At 41.3% G+C, this 22005-nt stretch overlaps 1 protein-coding gene across 3 annotated transcripts; it reads right to left on the reverse strand.

The window, feature by feature from the left end:
• Positions 1 to 1411: 1411 nt before the first annotated feature.
• Positions 1412 to 21687, reverse strand: LOC113813834 (cellular tumor antigen p53). 3 transcript variants are annotated; one of them, XM_027365892.2, is made up of 10 exons: positions 21549 to 21687; positions 7538 to 7804; positions 7276 to 7431; positions 4556 to 4735; positions 4077 to 4251; positions 3649 to 3865; positions 3034 to 3175; positions 2767 to 2865; positions 2490 to 2607; positions 1412 to 2135 (listed from the first exon to the last, which is right to left on the reverse strand). In XM_027365892.2, exons 2-9 carry the CDS (start codon positions 7796 to 7798, stop codon positions 2491 to 2493), a joined length of 1347 nt encoding a protein of 448 aa, XP_027221693.2. In that variant the 5' UTR covers positions 7799 to 7804; positions 21549 to 21687; the 3' UTR covers positions 1412 to 2135; position 2490. The 3 variants fall into 3 exon arrangements, with proteins under 3 accessions (XP_027221693.2, XP_069995108.1, XP_027221692.2); XM_070139007.1 differs by lacking the exon at positions 21549 to 21687 and adding an exon at positions 16366 to 16410; XM_027365891.2 differs by lacking the exon at positions 21549 to 21687 and adding an exon at positions 10806 to 10961.
• Positions 21688 to 22005: the final 318 nt, after the last annotated feature.

Consider the following 22005-nt stretch of genomic DNA (forward strand, 5'->3'; position numbering starts at 1 on the left):
GAGGTGGACAATAAGGTTACATAGTAGTAATGAGGGAGGTTGGGGTGGTTGATGAAGAAAGTTGTGGGGTGGAGGAGATGAAGTTGAGGATGTTGGGAGAGGAGTAACGTTTCCTGAAGATTGAGAATTGATCTGGATGAATGATATGGACTGGACTGATGTCATACTAGGCATCTGGGGTCAGGAACCTAGGAGAATTGAAATCAGTGGGGCTTTTTGATAAAGGGGCAAGCCTTACTGCCACTATTAATGGTATAAAGTCTTCATTACTGGCCATGGTAAGTCTAGGATATGTTATGGAGAAAAATTGTCCACCTCTCAGGCTCCCCTTTAGGGCTAATGGGTAGACAACTAAACAGGGGAATACCATGCACATGGCTCCCCCAGGCTGTTCTCGACTGGCACAAAGTCAGCCTTTCATCATTTCAACATGGCTCTCACACCTTAGGAAGTGGATAGAGGAAAGGGGTTGGAGAAGAGATAGAAAGAAACAAGGGGAAAAACTGTAAAACAAAATAGTCAAGTCAAGGACTGAGGCCCATGGCAGGTGTGATCCCCAGCACTGGGTCCCAGTCTTCAATGGGCATGGGATTGGGGGGATATATCCCAAGTGTAAATGTTACAATAAAAGTGTATGTATTGTCACACTCCTCTGTACTAACAGCTCTGAAATTATCACACTGCACTTTATTTACTCTTAATTGTCACATTGATGCATATCGTTAGAGCATATGGCTTTAAAATATGTAATTATATTAAATTATTTTGTAGACTTGTAAAGATTGTAAAGTACTTATTTATAAACATACTCCTTATATTATTTTTTACATAAAATCTTTGTAAGCTAACTTATGACCTTTATTTTATATTTACACTACTGCAGTGTACCTCTTGATAAACTTATTCTGTGTCACATGTACTCTTACACTTTTACATTGGTCTTGACAAGTAAGAGAGAAGTTTTGGCCATACACAAATTAGTGAAAGGCATGGATTGAGAGAAAATTTTGGGTGGTTTTAAACATTTAAACTTTTTTTTTTTTTTTTTTTTTTTTGGGGGGGGGGGCTTTTTTATATGTAAGGAACAGCAGAAGTGTATTAGATTTTAATTATACCTGTGTTCTCATAACTAATCTTGTTACAAAATAAATAAGTAATCGTAGTAAGTTTTAAAAATCAAAATAACACTACCATCAGTAGTGTTGATTAGTTAGATTTTAATAATACCTTTGTATTAATACTCTTTAATTACTAAATAAAAAAATAATAAGATATTTAAAAGAATTGTAAACTTGACACCCCATCCCTTTGTATTCCTTTGTAAAACACCACTGTATTCAAAACTAAATGTCTGATCCAAAAACATTGAATGCGTACCTGACTAGATATAAGGAAATCTGTACATAAAGAAAATATTGTCAACCTTTATTCAAAATAATATACATACACTGATCATAGCAAAGAATAAAGAATTGACAGTCAAAACATATTATGTATTTGCTGGTACCTACCTACCTAACTACTTTATATAATATCTTCTCTGACCTAATCAAATGAAGTAAATGTTCTATTTGACTAATATAAAACAATCACTGTATTCCAAAGCAAAGTTTCATTTTTACATGAGACAACAGCAACATTCAGATACAAAAACACCAATCAACATATTTGCTTTGGAATTACACTCAACATCACTTTTACATGCACTTACATACTATGTGTTTTTAATCACAATTTTCAAATAAACCGGAATGTTTTGTGAAAAAAATCTCAAAAATGATACAGTGACATTCTCTTTTTCAAGTAAACACAAATACCCTTGAGTACAAGTTATAGGCAATGGCTTAAAATGAAATATGCTTACCTAAACTAATCTTTCTGTCATAAACACTGGTATTTAAAAACTTAAATATAAAAGATTATTACCTAACAGAAAAACAGCTCTTTCAAGAAATGCAATATGTAAAACCTTATCAACACTTCTAGAATAACAATTGTGAAATTCTTAATATAAAATTCCATCCAGTAGCAATTGCAAATTTATTTTAGTGCACAATTCTTCCTCGCAGATCACCGTGTTGACAGGTTCCAGTTACATATAGATAAAATATCAATAAAGGAAATATCAATTGTACCTGAAAGACAAAAGAAAAAACAGATGAGTTAAAGTTCGACTCAGCATGAAAGGTAGGTTGCAAATAAATAAATAAAATTTATAATGGACATATATTTAACAATTAAAATTTATAAAAAATAAAATCAAAAGAATGCCAAGAAAATAGATTAACCCCTGATCATATTAACTCCTAAATGGCATGTAAATCAATGTATTTAAGTATAATATTGAACATTTGATCTGGATTCCAAAAATAAAATTCGATTTTAGTATTTTAGAGTGAACTGAAATGGAGTTGATAGCAGTGACGATGGACACATCACGTCCATGTCAGATACCATGACAGCCCTAAGGTAAGCAACATCTAGTTTACCTTAGTTACTCTCCTCTTCAGGATACATGAGCGCGTCAGGCTGCCACTTCTTGATTAAATCAGCGGCTATGAGCTTGTTGATGTAAGACTTCACCTCAGCTTCATACTCTATTGGGACCTGTAAGCCCAAAGTCAGTGTAAGTTCATGTACAAAGGCAAAAAAGGGGATGAAGAATGGGGGAGAAGAGCCTATGTCTGCATTATTAATCGACTAAAATTCTTACCATTTCATAATTTTCATTTATGGTCAAACTAATGTTAAATATAATTTACTTACAGCAATGTTGACCATTCGAGAATCTGTTCCTGGTTCTAGTTTGATCTTTGGTCTCTTGCGCTTCTGGCCAACGGCAATTTCTGTTGCCAACTTTCGTACCTAGGGATTGCAGAATACATTTTTACATTCATTAATACTATATTCAGGTGAGCATGCATCATATAAAATACTTCATATACATACACAGTTTTCATACATGTATAATGTATTTCAGATGAAATATGACACACAGTAATCATTAAAAAGTAACATGAAATGCAGCAATACCTTTGTACGTTTTTCTTCTTCAGCTGATGGTGCAGCAGGGGCTGTGGGAGTCCTGCTTTTCTCATCATTAGTCAGATCACGAGATGGGCACTTGCAGCACTTAATGTCCAGGATCTGCCTACCAATCTCTTCACCAGTAACACTGTGGAAGAACATTCAGAATTCAAACCAAACCATCTTTTTTTTTTAAGAAATTACAGCAAAAAAGAGCAGAAAAGAAAATCCCTTCTCCATCTGCTTCATATTGAAGTGACATCAAGGTTACATCCGATTCAGAGAAAATATATTTCTTTCCTAATAATAAAAAATAAATACAGTATGAAAGGGAATGAAATGTAAAGAGAGGATGTTAAAATACCAGATGTTCTCAATTTCTTTAACCTTCTGGTGTTGCTTGTCATCCATTATAGCACGAGGTATCCCAAGCCACTCCATTATTATAAGATCTGAATTGAGCAAAATTATAGCTATTACAACCATTTCAACCACTGTATATTTCACACCACAAAAAACTCAGAGAACATATTTAAAATTAGGCCATCAATAATTGGTAATTTATTAGAAGATGAAACATCATAATCTTCACAATCTAATAACACAGAACTCAATACTCACGAGTTTCTAAGAGTAAGAACAATACAGAAGGGACGTCTGTTGGGGCCTCCAACGCATGAAGTCAGACACATAATCTTGATCAGGAGCGTTGAGGAGACCTCCCCAGGGGGTGGGGGGCGGAGGGGCACGGTGACCATGTATCTGTCGTTGATGAAGCTGTATTCACAGCCCTCACCCTCGACCTGCACTAAATGCTCAGCCAAATTTGGATCACAGTCTAGGGGGGAGGGAAAAGAATAAAATTACTTAATATATCTTAAATTATTCCTTTCTATTTCGATCTAAAATTAAAAAGACATGAAATCATGATATAGTCATTTGCAAACACCTGAAATATTTTCAATGCCTTTACAACTTGCCCTGGTAATACCAACAGATAAATGGAAAAAAAGAAAGGAAAGTGTTAAAAAGGACATCTATACACTTACTTTGAATACTCTTGCAGTTGTAGCACCTGTTCACTGGTTCTGTGCGGTGGCAGCTTTGCTTGAACACTGGGGTCATGGTGATGTTAGCATTCACCCAGTCATCCAATGTTACATTCACTGGTACGGCAACATTTGGGCAGAGGTAGAGTTTGCCTAGATCCTGACTGTAGCACCACTGCAGAACAAAAGCATGTTAGTTTCAGTTTGGATTGGCAGTCTCATATTAATTAATACCATGTAATATTGCATAATAAAAATATGCATACTATAAATATACAAATTCCTATGCATAAAAACCAAAGAATTAATTCTTAGTCCATAAACTGTCCTTATTCTCAGAAAGTTCCTTAAAAAAAATAATAAAGCACAGGTTCAGACAGTACCATACACAGGAATGAACTACACTTACATAGTGATAATAATAAGAACAAGCACCATTCATAAAGGCCCCACAAAAGATAATTCTGAACACAGCACACCTTGTTGCGATCTTTGTTGCCAGTTGGGAGGGAGATGCCGAATTTGTGACGACCTGCCCATGGCTGGAGTGATGGCACTGAATGTGCCAGAGTAGAGTCAGCCAGGCAGGAAGTGGTAGAGCCTTCAATCAAGGCAATGGCGGCTGATACACCACCGACTGACACATTGCTGCTTGGCAACTGTTGAGAAAAAAATTAATTAACACTTATCATACTGCAAGGTGATGATAATCATAACAATTAAGAGTCTCTGACTCTGTTTGAACAAGAAATAAGAGAAAAAATATGATATATAAACAGAAATGAGAATTGTAAAGAATAAGAACTGGTAAACAAATTGGCATGTACCTGGAAGGAAATTCTAAACAGAGGACATGCAGACCGTGGTGACTCAGTAAACAAAGGATATTCAAATTATGAGGCTATGGGCACACAAATACAGTATATAACTAGCCTCTATGTAGGGTTATTATATGATTGTTTCTCCCTAGTCTGTCACATATATTACCAAAATACCTTTTGGTATAAAACCACATTAAAATCTATTAGTTACCTATTCCAACTTTCTATGAGAGGATTTAAAAATTTCTTGCCTTAAATTAATGGTATCCATATTGCAGAAATCATACAGTTTCTGGAAATATAATTAGTACCACATACATTGTCAAAACAATAATACAAACTTGATTTATACTTAGGGTTGTTAAGGGCAACATTCTAAACAGCGTACACATGAGAGAAGCAGAGAAAAGAAAAAAAGGAAAGGGAAGGGTGGGAAGAGCAGGATAGGAGGAAAGGAACAGGAAAGCAGAGGGGAAGTAATGAGAGACAAAGAGGAAGAGAGAAAAGAGAGGACAAGAAGAGGTAAGGAAGAGATAGCGAGAAACGAGAGGAGAGAAGATTGAGAGGGACCGAACGCCATAGAAATCCTCCAAAAAGTAAAACTGCGACCGAGAACCAAGAACCCGACGAAGACGAGTCCTGGAGCAAAGAGCTACAAAGACGCTCCACCATTTTGTCCACGGGGCCCATGGAGAGGGGCGGGCGGGTGGAAGAGGGAGCGAGGGGCACACTTTCAACCCCCATTTTTAAACAATATTTTTTCCTTCTCTTAAAGGCAAATTCAGAGGTATTTGACGTTCAAAAAGAAACGCCGATATTTTCGCGGCAAAATAATACGGCCGTCTTATCGCTCCCGTAACCTTGCACCGTCTTTAACGCGAAAATACAAAGAGTGACAAAGAGTGTAAAAGAACCGTTACCTTTATCACATTTTAAACAATATCATACAATCACAAAAGACTATTACTAACGACAATACAATGCAATGACCTGCGTAAAGCACCATACGCGACGGTTACAACCAAAACCTCTTCTTCGTGAACTTTACAAATTCAAGAGGTTACAAGTCCAAGAAAGAAAGATCGAAAACATAACCGTCTTGCGATCTCAGAGAATCGCGAAACACCAGCGAAACATCCGAAAATAAATTTAAAAAAGACCATATTTCGCGTCCGCCGGGGATCAGCTCTCAAAATGACCCAACCACCTGCTTCACGTAAGCACTAACGACCTTAGAAAGACAATTAGACGTTAACAACTGTTCACCAGATTCCCAAAGACGAATAAATCTGGACCAGGGAAACAAATCGCCGTCAGGGACTTGGCTAACTCACCCTATCGACGATGATCATCTTGGCTTCGGAGGCGACGACACGAGATTCGTCACGAGGAAAGACCTAAGACTAAAAACACGACTTCGGGGAACTGTACGACCACCGAAAAGGTAGTGTGGTCGTTCACTGTGCCGAAGGAAGGTAACGACACGACGGAGTTGCCCTCTGCGTGAGCCCCCCCACTCCCTCACCTACCCCATCTCACCCCCCTCCTCCCCCGCATTTTGGGTCCTCTCCTCCTTTTCGGACTTCTGGGTCACTCCGGTAATCCTTTGCGATTGCCGAACGTCGAAGGACATCGCCCAGGATCTAATTACAGGATGAAAACTACCAAGAAAGGGCGCAGACGAGCCAAAAATATCGGCGAAAATTGTAAGGTTATCGTACATCCGCACCTCCGCCCAGCTCTACAAGTTTGAGCAAGCTCGTGCTCTCCGTCCGCTTAATTGCATATCGATTTATCAAAATGAAAACAAAAGACGAATTTCCTTTCAAATAACTTCAACACAATGTCCTAAATCCCCAAATAGGTCTCAATTAAAAGAAATCGCCTCCAATTATTAAATTCTATAAAAATAAATATGCGACTCTGTACCCGTCGTGCCAAACACTGCCGAGGTGTGGAATCACCAGACCAACTCCTCGGTGACGTCATGATTTGCTTGTGACATCATAAGCCTATGACGTCATTGTTCGTTGCCGTCCCGAATATTCCATGATAATGCAAACTAGACTTTTCTTTGGCAGAGCTTATCATAAATGCAGATAAAGAGTAAAACCCTGCGAGTGAGTGAGTTAGTGAGACTAAGAGTTTGAGTTGAGTTGAGTTTGGGTGAGTGAGATAATAAGGAGTGAAAGAGTGAGTGTGACTTATGAGTGGGGTTTGAGTGAGCCTAGGTGGGTGAGTGAGTCTAGGTGGGTGAGTGAATATGAATGAGTGTGACTGAGTGCGAGTCTGAGTATGAGTAGGTGAGTGAGTGGAAATGTGAATGAGAATTTCCGTCTGCGAGCAAAAGAGAGAAAAAGAGCGGCGACTATACATACCACCTCCACATTTTCTGTATCAAGAGTCTGGAGAGAATCCCACGGGATTTGCTGTCCTGGCTGGAGCTGTGGCAGCTGCTGTTGCTGTGAAGTGTGCTGCTGAACTTGAACAGTTTGAAAGATATCTCCGTGGATGTGGGGATTCGCCAGGATCAGCTGTTCAACGTCAAAATCAATTAATAAGCGTACGCCTATATATCGCCTCAGCATATTGCAATTAACAGTTCTACCAGGGACCCCTAAATACTCTTTTTTTATTTACCTGGTTATCAATATTCTGGATTGGGTAAGCCACTTGTTGCGCGACTGGCTGCTGCTGCTGCTGAGGTTGCTGTTGCCGCTGATTTTGATGTTGCTGCTGATGCTGTTCGTCCTCATCTTTCAGCTCGGGCACGGTGACAATGTCTGAGGTCTCCAACAGGGTGTGGAAGTTGGTGGAGCCGATGCGTTGCAGGAGAGAGTCATCCCTGAGCAGGTGATACTCGTCCTCGCCGAACAGCAGCTCGGAGTCCGACCGCTGCATCCCGCCCTGTTACACAAAACCGTTTAGTTCCGTTTCTTTACACGCAGCAAGTGAGGAGGAAGCTCACACACAAACATGAACAAATTAAAGTATGCGCATGTAATGAAATGTCTGTATGACTGTACCATAATATGCACCATATACATATATACACATACACATATATATGTATATATATATAAATATACATATACATACATATGCATATATATACACATACACATATACGTACATATATATATATATATATATATATATATATATATATATATATATATATATACATAGGTATATAAATACATACATAGACACATATATACGTATATACATACATATATGTACATAGATGCATATACATATATGTAAGCGTATAAACACATTATATATATACACATACGTATATATATACATACATATACACATACATACATATATACATATATATATATACATACATGTACATACATAGATGTATATACATACATATACACATATATAAGCGTAAAAAACAGATTAACATATATAAAATATAACATATAATATAGTATAATATATAATATAATAGAACCCAAATATATATAAATATATATATATACATATATATATACATATATACATATATATATAGATAGATAGATAGATATATCTGTGTGTGTGTGTGTGTGCGTGTGTGCGTGCGTGCGTGCGTGCGTGCGTGTGCGTGTGCGTGTGCGTGTGTGTATTGTTTGCTTCTCCTGTGATCTATAAATACACAAGAATATTTTTACATACTAATATTAGCACCAATATTGTCACCAGCTGGAAACAAACCAAACAAGGCGACGCACAACAGACACAATAACAAAAAAAAGTGGATTTCGTGGAAGTACATAACCAGTTGCATAATAAACAAGTCTGCTCGTCGGCGGTCACTTCCAAACACAAGCCCAGTCCTAGAGAGGCCTAAAATGAGGCCTAATATCCGGTGGTCAACACAACGCGATAGTAATGGAGAGAACACCATGCCCTCTCGCCACAAAGGAGGGGCATTTCCTATCGTTTTCAGGAACAGACTTGTGCGATTTTAAAATTATATTCTGCTTACCCCTCGGTATGTTTATATTTACGTGTTCAGATACTCAAAAAACAAACAAAACAAAACAAAAACAAACGCACGCATCTATGCACAAATACAGGACACACACACACACCCGCGCCTGACATCCAAATAACCAAAGCTATTAGTACAACAAAATCAAAAGAACTAAAACGGGGGGGTGGAACAACACACGCACGGAGGTCAAGTACCAAAGGCGAGGTGCTAATCCCGCAGACTAAACCCACGCGTTGCTAAGGCCGGGTGGTCAGGTGCTAGGGTCAAGGGGGGCGCCGCCGATGACTCATTGTCAGCCATCACCCCCCTCCTCCCCCTATCCCAACCCCTCCTTACCCTCCTCCTACCTTCCCCCTCCCCCTCCCCCAGGACCCCAACACCCTCAGGTCACGAGATACGGTAAACAATGCAGAATCCCGCGTAGGTGCTAACCCCGATCTCCTCGGCTCGTACGAGTGTGTGTGGGACTCGGGGGCTGCTTCCGAGCGTAGATCTTTATCGCCCCTTTTATCTATTTCGATAACGCGGGCGCGATACAGGAACATGTCCCCTCCACGTACTTTTAACCAGACAACAGTGCATAGCTATGTACTTATCTCCGGATACATTTTATTACCGATGATAAGCCAAGGTGGGAGAAAAACGCCATATAACACCACGACAAACCTACCATAAAATCCTATAAAAAAAAAAAGCCAAATATAACAGCGGTTCCCGAGCGAAGCAAAACGTGTCCTGGAAAACTGACCTCGCATAGGCCTACCCGCCGATCCAGGTGGCAGCGGAGGAAATGCCGCCGCCGCCGCTGGGGTTCAAAGCGGCACCTCACACTTGTCCAGGACGACCGCAAGCTCTCCACACACACACTTTTTTTTTACGCCTTTTACAAGCACTCTCGACGAGCATCATCAGGTGACGCCGCCGCCGCCTTCTCGCTTCCAGTCATTCACGTAAGATTAACTACGGCCACGAGACGTTTTAATGCGTAAACAGGGAAAAGGCGCATAAAAATATTAATTTTAAAAACGCCGGATATCCGTGAGACACGTGTTCAGACAGCACTGACGTTTATAAACCCGATTTCCTGAGTATATATATATATATATATATATATATATATATATATATATATATATATATATATATATATATATATATATAACACAAAGATGCGTTACTATAAACACTCTACACGGAATAACATTTATTCTCTCTGATAGTGCGGCAATAATTGATAGCTCACCTACATAAATTTACAGTTAATTCTGCAACGTGGGTTATGCAGCCAGTGTAAATGCAGTTTAGAATCTCCCACTGCAGATGCTATACTATTACTTAAATATTTTCTAAACAATCCACGAACGCGTTTTCATAAAACCTACAAAAAAAAACGGACAATCTAAACATGGAACTCCACCGAAACGATTTGCAGAATGTGACAACACCGTCACAAGTGATTTCCAAACACTTTCCACTAATACTCCAACGTTCCTTCTTAACATGACATTACGAGTCACCAAAGACAACCCTTTTATAACAAAGGTTTATTTCTTCCAACGAAACGTATTGGCATGAAAACCTCAACGCCACAATAACACACACGTCTTTAGGAAAAGGCCTTGACTGGTCCTATCAACAACAACAAACCGGGCACCTGTTATTGCAAACAAAAAAGGCGTAAACGTTTATCAAATTTTCACAAAACTTCCACAGGAGAGAAACGGGGAAAACGACAATCAGAATCACTCGAGATCCTGCTTGCAAATATACCGCTAGCCGATGGGTGGACGACATGGCGGGGGAGAGAGAGAGAGGGACAGATATCACCCGCAAACGTTCTTCTGACGACTTCACCTCCTCAAACGCAAATTACTGAACGAAAGTATCCATCGCAAACACCAACCACCGACGTACTTGCTGGTAATAGCTCATCGTTCACGGCGCTGCTGCTCTTCGTCCAAGTCTCTCACGGCACAAACACACTTCCATAGGGAGCCGGGGGACGCGTCCGAAGCCACTCCTCGCCACTACCACGTCTGGGACACAACTGAGTCTCTCGCGTGAGCCGAGGCCTCGCTCGCCTCACTCGCCTCCCGCGTGCCCGAGACCCCTCCCTCCCTCCCTCCCTCCTCCTCCTCCTCCTTCTTCTTACCCTTACCCCTGTCGCTTGCCCTCTCCTCACTCCCCCCCCCCCCTTAGCCCGCGAGATCTTGCCCTCACACCCACGTCCTTCCTCTCCTCTTTCCCTCACTTCCCCCGCCCAATTTCGTTACCTCCTCTGATTGAATTTGATCTTTATTGTTTCGCTTCTCGCTTCCTCTCGATCCGTTTTCTGACTTGTACTCCGATAATTGTTGTTGACATACTCCAACGTTTAGCGATATACTTTTACACTAACTAGCCTTCACCGATAATAAAATGCACATACTATTATGCAAATAAAAGAATACAAAACATTACTTCACAGATACATTACACGCAAACTTTCCCTTTCATCCAAAATAAACTAAAAACGAAGATCTTAAACAACGACAAACAGAATCCAAGACATAATAAGACTACAAAAAAAAATCGAAGACAACAACAACAACAAAAAAAATCCCCGCCGCCTGCTCTCCATCCCGCAAAAAAACCCAAACAAAGAGGGGGATGCGCAGCCACAGCGTCATGCACGCACCGCCGGCCGTGAGTCAGGCGCGGAGAGGCAGACGTCCTCCTCCTCGGGAAATCATGGCCAAGGTCGCTCTCACCTCGTGCACGCTCTCCCCCCCCCTCCCCCCGGGCGTCCTGCGTCCGATCCCACGCCCGCGCCGCCCACGATGGGGAGGGGAGGGGGGTGGGGGGGAGGGGAGAATCCGGGCGTAATAGTGACGCTCGTTAGAAGGTGACGTGTTCTAACGTGTTACACGTGGCACGCTCGGCCGGGCTCGTGCCACCCGAATGCATTCTACAATCGCTGGCTTGATATACTTGTTACTATTCTAGGCAGTTACATCATCATTACTCCACATTTAGTGACTGATGTCCACCCTACATCAACATCAACCATATTCGCCACCAATACTACTTACTACTATGACTACTATAACTACTATTAGTATTACTATTACTACTACTTCTACTACTACTATTACTACTACTACCACCATCACCACTGCAACCACCCCAACACATTCCTCTACAGCAATCCTACAGCCTTTCTCTCATTCCAACCAATATATACCCACACCTTCAATCAAAACAATAAACCAAACGGTTCAAATACCGATCAGAAACATGTACCAGACACGAAAAAAAAAAAAAACACGCGCCCACCGATTTCAGGCTTAGAGTGGAGGAGGAGAGGTGGGGGGGGGGGGTATAACCATAACTATAACCAGTTATATCCGGTTATAGTTACGGTTGACTGGATAGGATGGATAGGATGGATGACGGGTGACGGTTAAATTGCTCATTTGGATTCCATTGCTCATCTGACCACTTTGTTAACACGTACCTGACTTTTTTTTTACACTGTCGTTGTCTTTTGTTGTGATGTGGATATAAAAAGCTAAAAAGATTTTTTTTAAATACTCTTTCACTGTATGGTTAACACAAACGATGTACATAAGGCCTTTTCTTACTGAAAATAGCAACGGACAATAGGCTTGGCAACATTAAACAAAATAAAAACAATTAATAATAAAAGTAAAATAATAATAATAATAATAATAATAATAATAATAATAATAATAATAATAATAATAAAACAATACTAACCACAACAATAAAAAACAAAGTTAATAATAAAGAAATAATAAGAAAATCATGAACCCCGTCTTAACCCCTTACCCGCACCCTCCCTCCCCCTCCCCCATACCCCCAACTTGCTATACCGACAGTACCTAGATGCCGACAGAAGTAATGAGACGAATAAAAATATATTTTACCGATACGACCTGCGATAAATGATAAGAGCTCACGGGTTTCCTTGGGCTCGGTCGTCGGGCTCGCTCGCTCTCTCCCTCCCTCTCCTTCCCTCTTCCTCTCTCTTGCACTCTCACTCTCACTCTCCCCCTTCCTCGCTCTCTCCCTCTCCTTCCCTCTTCATCTCTCTTGCCCTCTCACTCTCACTTCTGCTCCTTCCCTCTTCCTCTCTCTTGCCCTCTCACTCTCACTCCCCCCTTCCTCTCTCTCTCCCTCTCCCTCTCACTCCCCTTCCCTCTTCCTCTCTCCCTCCCTCCCTCCCTCCCCTTCCCTCTTCCTCTCTCCCTCCCTCCCTCCCCTTCCCTCTTCCTCTCTCCCTCCCTTCCCTTCCCTCTTCCTCTCTTCCTCCCTCCCTCCCTCCCCTTCCCTCTTCCTCTCTCCCTCCCTCCCCCCCTCCCCTTCCCTCTTCCTCTTCCTCCCTCTCTCTCCCTCCCTCCCCTTCCCTTCCCTCCCTCTCTCGTGATATCTCTCTTATCAGCCCCTCAACAATGGTCACCTTTAACATGGATTTCCTTACGCAAGGATGATTTCGTTATCGTCTTCTGGTTCTTGTGTTTTTTTTTGTTTCTTTTTTTGTCGTTCCGAAAGTGGAGACAAGCGGCCGGCTGGTTGACGACCGAATGAATATTCATGATCTGGACATGCGTATACACACGAATAAATGCATATCTATCAGTCTGAGTAGGCATACCTACCGGGTAGAGATACACAAATGTTTATTTTCATAAAATAGACAGGTAAACATTTATTTCAGGGTAGATCTATCTATCTATCTATCTATCTATCTATCTATCTATCTATCTATCTATATATATATATATATATCTATATATGAATAGTAATTGGATCTCGCACAATTCTAACAGGCCGAAAGACAAACAAGTTTATGCCATCTTGTGAACATTAAGAAACCAACAACAAAAAAAACGAGATTGTATTAACAGCGCGTTAACATCCAAGGCAGCCCAAACACACACGCACGCAAACACGCTCCCTACCCCCCTTCCCCCTTCCCCCTTCCCCTTCCCACCCAACCCCCACCCCATACGCATACGCCGATGACTCACCCTCGCTCCCTTCCCCCCCCTCCCCCCATCACGCCACCCAAGCCTCCGGGCAGTGAAGGTCGACCTCGCGGCTCGCCCAAGACGCTCCCTGCCGCGGAGAGTCTCCTGGCGGCGGTGCCCTTCCGGGTGGCACTCTTCTGCGGTGCCAAGGGAAGGGGCTGTGCCATCACGGCGCTTGTTTACTTCGTCTCTGCTCTGCCCGTGTGGGTTCTTGAGGAGGATATTGGGGTGGAGGGGAGGGAGGAGGAAGGGAGAGAGGGAGGGAAGGAGGGAGGGAAGGAGGGAGGGAGGGAGGGAGGGAGGGAGGGAGGGAGGGAGGAGGAGGGAGGGAAGGAGGGAGGGAGGGAGGGAAGGAGGGAAGGAGGGAGGAGAAGTAAGAAAAAGAGGAGAGGGATGATGATGAGGAAGATGGAGGAGGAGGAGGAAGATGGAGGAGGAAGAAAAGAAGAAAAAAAGGAAGGAGGAGGAGGGAAGAGGAAGAAGAGGAAAATGAGAAAGAGGAAGAGAAAAAGAAGAAGAGCATGGAGAGGAGGAGTAAAGAAAGACAAGAGACGCACCCACCTCGACCCCCCCCCCTCAAAAAAAAAAAATCCCCCACAACAAACTTCAAAATATAAAACAAATCCCCCACCCCCCACCAAACACCCCCCACCCCCACCCCCTCACCCAAGCAGCCGACCCGCCGGCGCTCACGTCCGTCTGTTGACATTTCCAACGGGGAGGGTCACCCGCGCCTCAGCATGTGGTCCTGGCAAGACCGAAGTCCCCGCTTTGAAGGCATGACGCCACGATGTTACTAACACGGGCCGGCGGTGGAGGTGGCGGTGGCGGTGGCGGGAGCGGCGGTGGCGGTGGCGGCGGCGGGAGCGGCGGTGGCGGGGGCATGGCACCAGCTCGGGGCCGCCAGACGACAGCGATTTTAAAAGCAATAAAAAATAGGAGAGAAGACACTGATATACTGAAAGGTTTCGCAGCCCGATTCGTAGCTACACTGACGGGGCTTCGTCCATTACAACACGCGGGTTCGTGACTCATTGCTTCTTCGGTAGGGTTGAGGTAGGGCAGAGGGAAGGGGAAGGGGGAGGGGGAGGGGGGGGAGGTAGTTGTGCCCATTCAGCATTGTTGAGGGAAGGCTGACTCCTCCCCTCCGCCGCCTCCTCCAACACTTCCCCTACCTTAATCTCAAACCTCCCTCCCTCCCTTCCTCCCTCCCTCCCTTTTCCACCCTCTCACATCCCTCTTTTTCTTTTTCCTTCCTTATTCCCTTCTTCCTTAAACTCTTTCTTTTAAACCCCTTCCCAGCTCCCGCACCCCCCCCCCTCCCCCTCCAACCATACGCACGGCAACACACTCCCTCCGCCTGCACTCCCATCAACTCCACCTTCTATATCAAACGCCTGCATATCACATGATCTCCCCCCCCCCCCCATTCTTCCTTCAACATCTATCTTTCCCTTTTCCTTTCCTTCTTGCATCCCCCTCTCCCCCCCCCACCCCTACCCACTCAACAAGCGCAAATTTAATACCCCACGATACATCTCCAGTGCCCACTCCTCCCCCCCCCCTTTATAAAATCAAAGGATAAACAGACAGCTTTACGAACAGCGAACCCGATTTCTCTTTCTTTTCTTCTGACAAACACATCCGGCCGTCAAATTCCTCCCGCCACACGATACGAAGTATAAATAGGCGACAGAACGCCGATAAACGGGAGGTGAACCGACACGGGGGACAAGAGGGCAAGGTCGGACGCTAATCTGGCAACACTCGCAACACCAACCTGAAGTCAAAAAAATGGACGAGGATAATGCAAATCCTCGCAGAAAACCAGGAGGATCATCATCTCTCACGCCCGCGCCACGCCAGGCCTCCTCAGCTGGGGGACCGCCGCCGCCCATTCAGTGCACCTTGTTACCCGCAAACACAATTCTTTATTTGCTACGCGGGGAAGAGGTGGAGGTGGAGGTGGAGGTGGAGGTGGAGGTGGAGGTGGAGGGGGAGGTGGAGGTGGAGGGGGAGGTGGAGGGGAAGGTGGAGAGGGGGAGGGGAAGGGGGAGAGGGAGGCGAGGAAGAAGCGTAAAGCGGTGGGGGGGGAGAATTATTATTTTTACATGATCCCAAAAGCGTCAATGATAAACAACAACAGATACGTTTTTTTTTATTTCCTTTGTATATAATTACCACCACGACAATAGCTGACCCAGACGCTGGATGTACTTTTTTTTTTTCTCAGGAGTATTCGCAACTTGGCAACTCCGCCTCCCACCCAAGCGCGAGGCAGTGCAACAATTATAATTCAAAATGCAACGCGCCACTTTCCAAAACCCGCACTGTGCTACACGACACGAAAACCCAAAACCTCAAAACCCTACACATTTCGCGCACTCTCTCTCACACACGCAAAAAAGAACACCAACAAACCACATCAACACTATACGCACGGCAGTTTGATCTTCCCACTGTTATCGTAGTGCGAGGCAAGATCGATCTGGCTGGCGTTGCATGCCTGAGCCAACCCAGCGGCCGGCGAGGAGGACCCAACACCACAGGACACCACATCCCAGACACCATACACCATCTTCGCCCACTCTCAGATCGCTGCCATTCTCATTTCAATAGACCGCTTTCTCCCACTCAGTCTCGTCGAACTTCCACGTTTCGGAATAAATCATTACAAATTTCCACATTCTTGAGAGTAATTAACCTCTGCAGGTGGATATTTAAAGGAATGGAAAAAGTTAAAATACCACACGAACTACAGCTAGACTACAGCGGTGTCCTTACGTGGTGCAATTCTGCATCTCGGGCGAGTCCACTCGGCTGTCCGGGGGAGTACGGTCCGCCCCGTGGCACTTTCAAAACCGTAAAGACCACGAAATTTTTTAAACAAATACTCATAAAACAGCCTAAGTATTCGCAGTGTTTTATTTTACACAGATATAACGCCTCTCCTTCGGCATTTACACGCGGATTCCCCTTCTACCGACTTCAGTAAATGCATGCAATGACCCTGCACTTCGACTCCTTGACTTCCCACCCACCCCTCCTCCTACCCCTCCCCCCTTGCATTCTCATGGCTGTCAGCTGCAAGGCGTCCCTTTCCTCCCTCGCAACCCTTCCACGTCAGCCCACGCTGCCCATTCTTGCGTCCGGTGCTGCCCCGCCACACATTTCACTCGTGCAAGCAATGAACTGATGGAATATTGAAGGTACCTTGCTGATGCTCTCAACTATGATGATTTTTTTTCTTTTTTACTTTTTAATGTTTTATTTTTTTATTTTTTTTTTTTTTTTTTTTTTTTTTTTTTTTTTTTGTGAGAATGTGGGAATATCCAACTCACTAAATGAATTGCTAAAGATCTCACATACATAATAAACACATCATTACATTCACAGCTACAAAGTCTTGCAAAAGATTGCAATTCTTATTACTTCCATTCATATTCCATGCTAAGATGTTATGTCAGCATACCAAGCACTGTCAACATGTTATTAGTAACACTATTTATTTCACTGATCATTTGACAATAAATTTAATTCCCTCTAATTCAGAAAGAGTCACCTGAAAAAGACGTCTTAAACCCTCACGTATCAAGGATACTTAAATAATCAAAATGTCTCAGTACATATTTCCAGACTTGTTATCATTTCTTTTAGAGTTTGTGTTATCAAGGGAATACACAATTTATCTTTGAAAAGACAACTTGCAATCTTTTACATCAAAAGGCTTTCAAATTTGTTATCAATGGCTTATCATATAGCCAACTTTGGCATATGTTGTCACCAGAGTCTAAACTAAAGGGTTTATTGTCTTGAGAACTCAGAATATCACTAGACTACTGTGCTTGATGTTGCAATTGAAGTTTAGATTCAACCAGAAGCTGCTGTCAACTTATTCACCAGGTTGCCATTTAACTGCTTTATTTGACATGCTTTGTCATTATGTAACTGCTAAAAACAGGCATAACACCATTGAAAAAGTGTGAGAGAATAAAAAAAAAAAAAAATTTACAAATAACTTTGCTTAGGATTTACATTGTTAATATCAAATGCCCATTTGGACAAATATATTTTTTAAAATTAAAAACTGTTGTTGTCATTTAATTGTTTGTGCAAATTGGGACTGTCACTAAACTGCCTCTTCCGGCTAACTTTTATATCACTATTTACTGTTATGAACTATGCATAGAACCGTTTCTCAAATTTCCAGTCACATAAATTAACTGGACAAAACCACCTCTTCTATAATTTTATGCTGACTTTACATGCCTAAGTGATCTTTCATTTTTATTCATCATTTATCTATTAATATATTTCAGTATATTGTGACAGTAAAACATTTGCTTCAATTTCATATCCTTATCAAGTTTGCTACCTTTAATACTACATTTACACCAAAGAAAAAATGAACATAACCAACATACAATTCTTGTAAATGTTGCAATCACAAAGCATATTTTCAAAAGTGAAGAAAATGGTAAACAGGTGAGATGAGGACGCCTACTTATTGATTCCTTGGCCATGAAGCTCTTATCGAACTATCTATGTATATGGACTAATCATAAACAAGAAAACAGTGATAAGATATTTATTTTGCTATTTTGGCATCACTGGGCTAAAGGATAATGGTGCATGCTTATATTCCCATTGTCTAATGATGCCATATGCTCCATTAACATTATATTTGGGAAAATTTTAGGCCCTAATACTTTGATTATCTGGGAATTCTTTATGTACAAATATAAAGTGAGTATACATAGATGTTTGGAATCTCGGGCAAATCACAAAATTACCTACTGGACTGTAGAAGTTATTGTGTTAAGTAAGCCAGTCATGTTCTGATTCCAACACTTTAAGGCTTAGCTAGTCATAAAGCACTGATGTCATCGAAGGTAATGTATAGCAACGGATGAAAAATATTACCAGTGCATATGATTAAGAAATCACAAAAATGAATGCTTCCTTTCCAAATGATGGTTATATCTAAAAGAAAAGGTAACTGATAAATAAATACATGAATAAACAAACTGCTTGGTAGCTTTTCAGTCAAACATCAATTTGTAAACTGATCCAGAAAAATATGCTTGATTCAGAAAATATGATGTGACATGCAAAGATCTCAACCACTAACACGAAAGTCAGTTGCCAACAAACAACTTTCATGTTATCAATTATGTCTTTGTAGAAATGTATCACACTTAATTTAATATTTAATCTATAGCTCAATTCATAATACACATCTGAAACTAAATACACCAAAAAATGATATTCATGTAAATACATAAAAGTCTACACAGGACAACAACAAAAGTTTCAAAATCCTATACATATCGACAAGTGAAATCTACATCTCAATTATGTAATATTCAGGATTTCTTCTAAATTACCTGTAATACGGTAGTATAACATAAAATCAAAATCTAGAATAATGTCTCCTATAAGGTACGGAAATAATACACTGCTTTATATTAAGATCTGGTGAAATAAAGGATAAAAATGTGCCCATTGACCCTTTTGCAAAAGCAAACCAGCCTTTTGTAAGTTTACTTTGGTAAGATAAACATACATCCTTCCCCGACATTTTATTGTCAAATAAAGAATTAGACGGTCTTCTATCTTGCTAAAACATATGTAGTGGAAGTTTGCTGGTCGTTGCCAGGGTTCAAAAAGAATAACTACCAGAGATACTGTTTGATGAAACAAAAATAATTACCCACACTAAAACTGTCACTCATTTTACAAACAACAATCAGTCAAGTTGGAGAAATCATAATAATTTAAATCATGTCTGTGCAGCCAAAAATTGTTTCTATACTCAGAAGTATTACAACAGTTTGTTATAATTTCAATTATGTCATATACATAACTCCTTGATATCACATGTAAATGTATACATTACTATCTACTGCCATTCTGTTTTCTTATTTTTGTTTAAATAAACATGGCTCCTGAAGTGCTTTGTAGCATTGTCAATTATTAAGCCTAGCAATTGACTCCTTGGTGACAAAGGGCTTATGAAGCCTATTATTTATAAACAATATTATCAAAGGGAAAAAACAGCGGATAGTGCATGTGCCCATCAACACTGGTGACACTTGATGTAATTATAATGCGTACATTTAATCCAATTACTGATTGCTGAATGAATAAGTACAGTTATTAACATATGAAGCTCTTACCATTACCATCTAACACAACCAGAGGATTTAAAATATTTGAAAAGCTATACAGATAACAGCAAAACTTTAGCATACAGTATTACCACCAAGTATCGGCCGAGGTGGACTTTGTTACAATTAAATATTCCTATGAAAAAAAGGGTACCTACAATTACCCATTAACATTTTCCCCATAGGAAAATCTCCAAATATCAAAGGGTAATTGTCGAGAACAGGTCTACATCAAGCAACTGTCATTTGTCGCAAACTGACAAATACCAACAAACCTCTGCCATATATACTCAAGCAAGATAGAGCATGGGATTGTTCCTTATTCGATAATAAATCCTTAAGTAGGCTGAGAAGGTCTAATTTGCCCTAACTGGCTTGTGAAGTTTTCCATGCCTTCCTGCGGCTATTTACCGAGTCACTCCTGACATCCTTTCTACTATCTGATGATGTTACCTTCCAATTATGTAGATAGTGGTATAATTTAATCTATTTATTCATACATTCATATTCAAGACAACTGTTTAATGAAGTAGATGTTACTAAGATAAGTAATTATGTTACAAGTCAAATCTTTTTGGCAACCTTTCAATATACATACAGATTTGCAAAAAGGCATCTGACAATGAATAGGTTGAATATGTCATTTAACCAAATTACAATTAAAATGTAAATTACATACACTTGACAAAAGCTCTTGCTGTCTAAGGATAGGTGATATGAAGTTTGGTTATATTTCACTAGCTTTAAATTATGTTAGGCTAGGTATGGTGGCAGGTGGGGGGGAGAGGGGAGGGGGGAGGGGAAGGGGTGTTCCCATTTGTGACCTTTTAATTCCCAACCATTTGTCAGTGTCAATGTTAAAAAAAATTGGAAAAAAATGTAGGCCAAATAATAGCGCATAACACTCCATCGAATAGTTCCTTACTTGTAATTCATCCTTTGGTTTTGAAGAAATTCTACTACAACGTAATCACCTGGTACATAATTAGGGTCAATTAGGAGGTAATAAGAGTGGCAATCATAATCAAAATATCTTCATTACCAGATTAACGATTCTGTCCCCAGTCAATCCCTCTACATCTGATGGTTAAATCTATTGGCATTTTTGAGAAATTTGGAATCCCGTGACCGCCTGTGATTTCAAATTCCATCACCTGTAGGCTGCATTGTAGGCCTACCACTTCCCTTCTCGTAGTAACAAATAGTATGTTTATGCTGAAGGGATTAAAATCATGATCCACAACTTTGAATGAGAGTATTAATCACAGGAATGTCAGCTAACTCGGATTCATTCACCGTATCGAAGAATGGCAGAAGTGAAAACAAAAAAGTACCGATATTTGCCGCCTTCACACGTGTGGGTCGGAAGCCACCAACAAAACTTTACTTCTAACGGGCTAATTTCTCGACTTGCGGCGTTTTTAAGCATCCATTATCTCAGCTGGGGTCGTTACCTTGAGTGTGCGTCGATGTTACTATTTTGAAATCCTTTCTGAGGGCGTTTCTTGGCAGAGTTTTTAGCCTTTACGAATCCAACACTTCCACCAACATCACTGTTCTCTCCTCAACTGAAAGTGACGTCATTGTTGGATGACATCATGGCTACTGCTTTCCTATTGGTCGAGGGACTCGCATCCACCCATCTAGCTCTCCTATTGGCTAGATTCTACGCCCTCCGCCAGGCGACAGGGAAGGTGCCAGTTCTTGCTTTCCTCTTAATTGAAAGTTATTGTTTTCAAAATAATAATACGAGACATGCCACGTACGTTACATAATCTCTGTTATTTGAACCACTAGAACATTTCAAATTGACACTTTGCTGCAAACAAAAAAAAAATCAAGGTGATTCCCCCGCTGCCAGTTATTTTCACGTTCCAAAACGTATGTCTCTATGGGTCAAATTAAATTCTT

Source organism: Penaeus vannamei, chromosome 25 (genome assembly GCF_042767895.1).
Source record: "Penaeus vannamei isolate JL-2024 chromosome 25, ASM4276789v1, whole genome shotgun sequence".
NCBI classification, from domain to species: domain Eukaryota; kingdom Metazoa; phylum Arthropoda; class Malacostraca; order Decapoda; family Penaeidae; genus Penaeus; species Penaeus vannamei.

Excerpts from the sequence above, each read along its gene's own strand:
- LOC113813834 (XM_027365891.2), bottom strand. Across the intron at positions 3,866-4,076 it reads CAACTGCAAGAGTATTCAAA|ACTGTGATCCAAATTTGGCT; the intron begins GTAAGTGTATAG and ends CCTCCCCCCTAG. Across the intron at positions 3,176-3,648 it reads GTTCTTACTCTTAGAAACTC|TGTTACTGGTGAAGAGATTG; the intron begins GTGAGTATTGAG and ends GTTCTTCCACAG.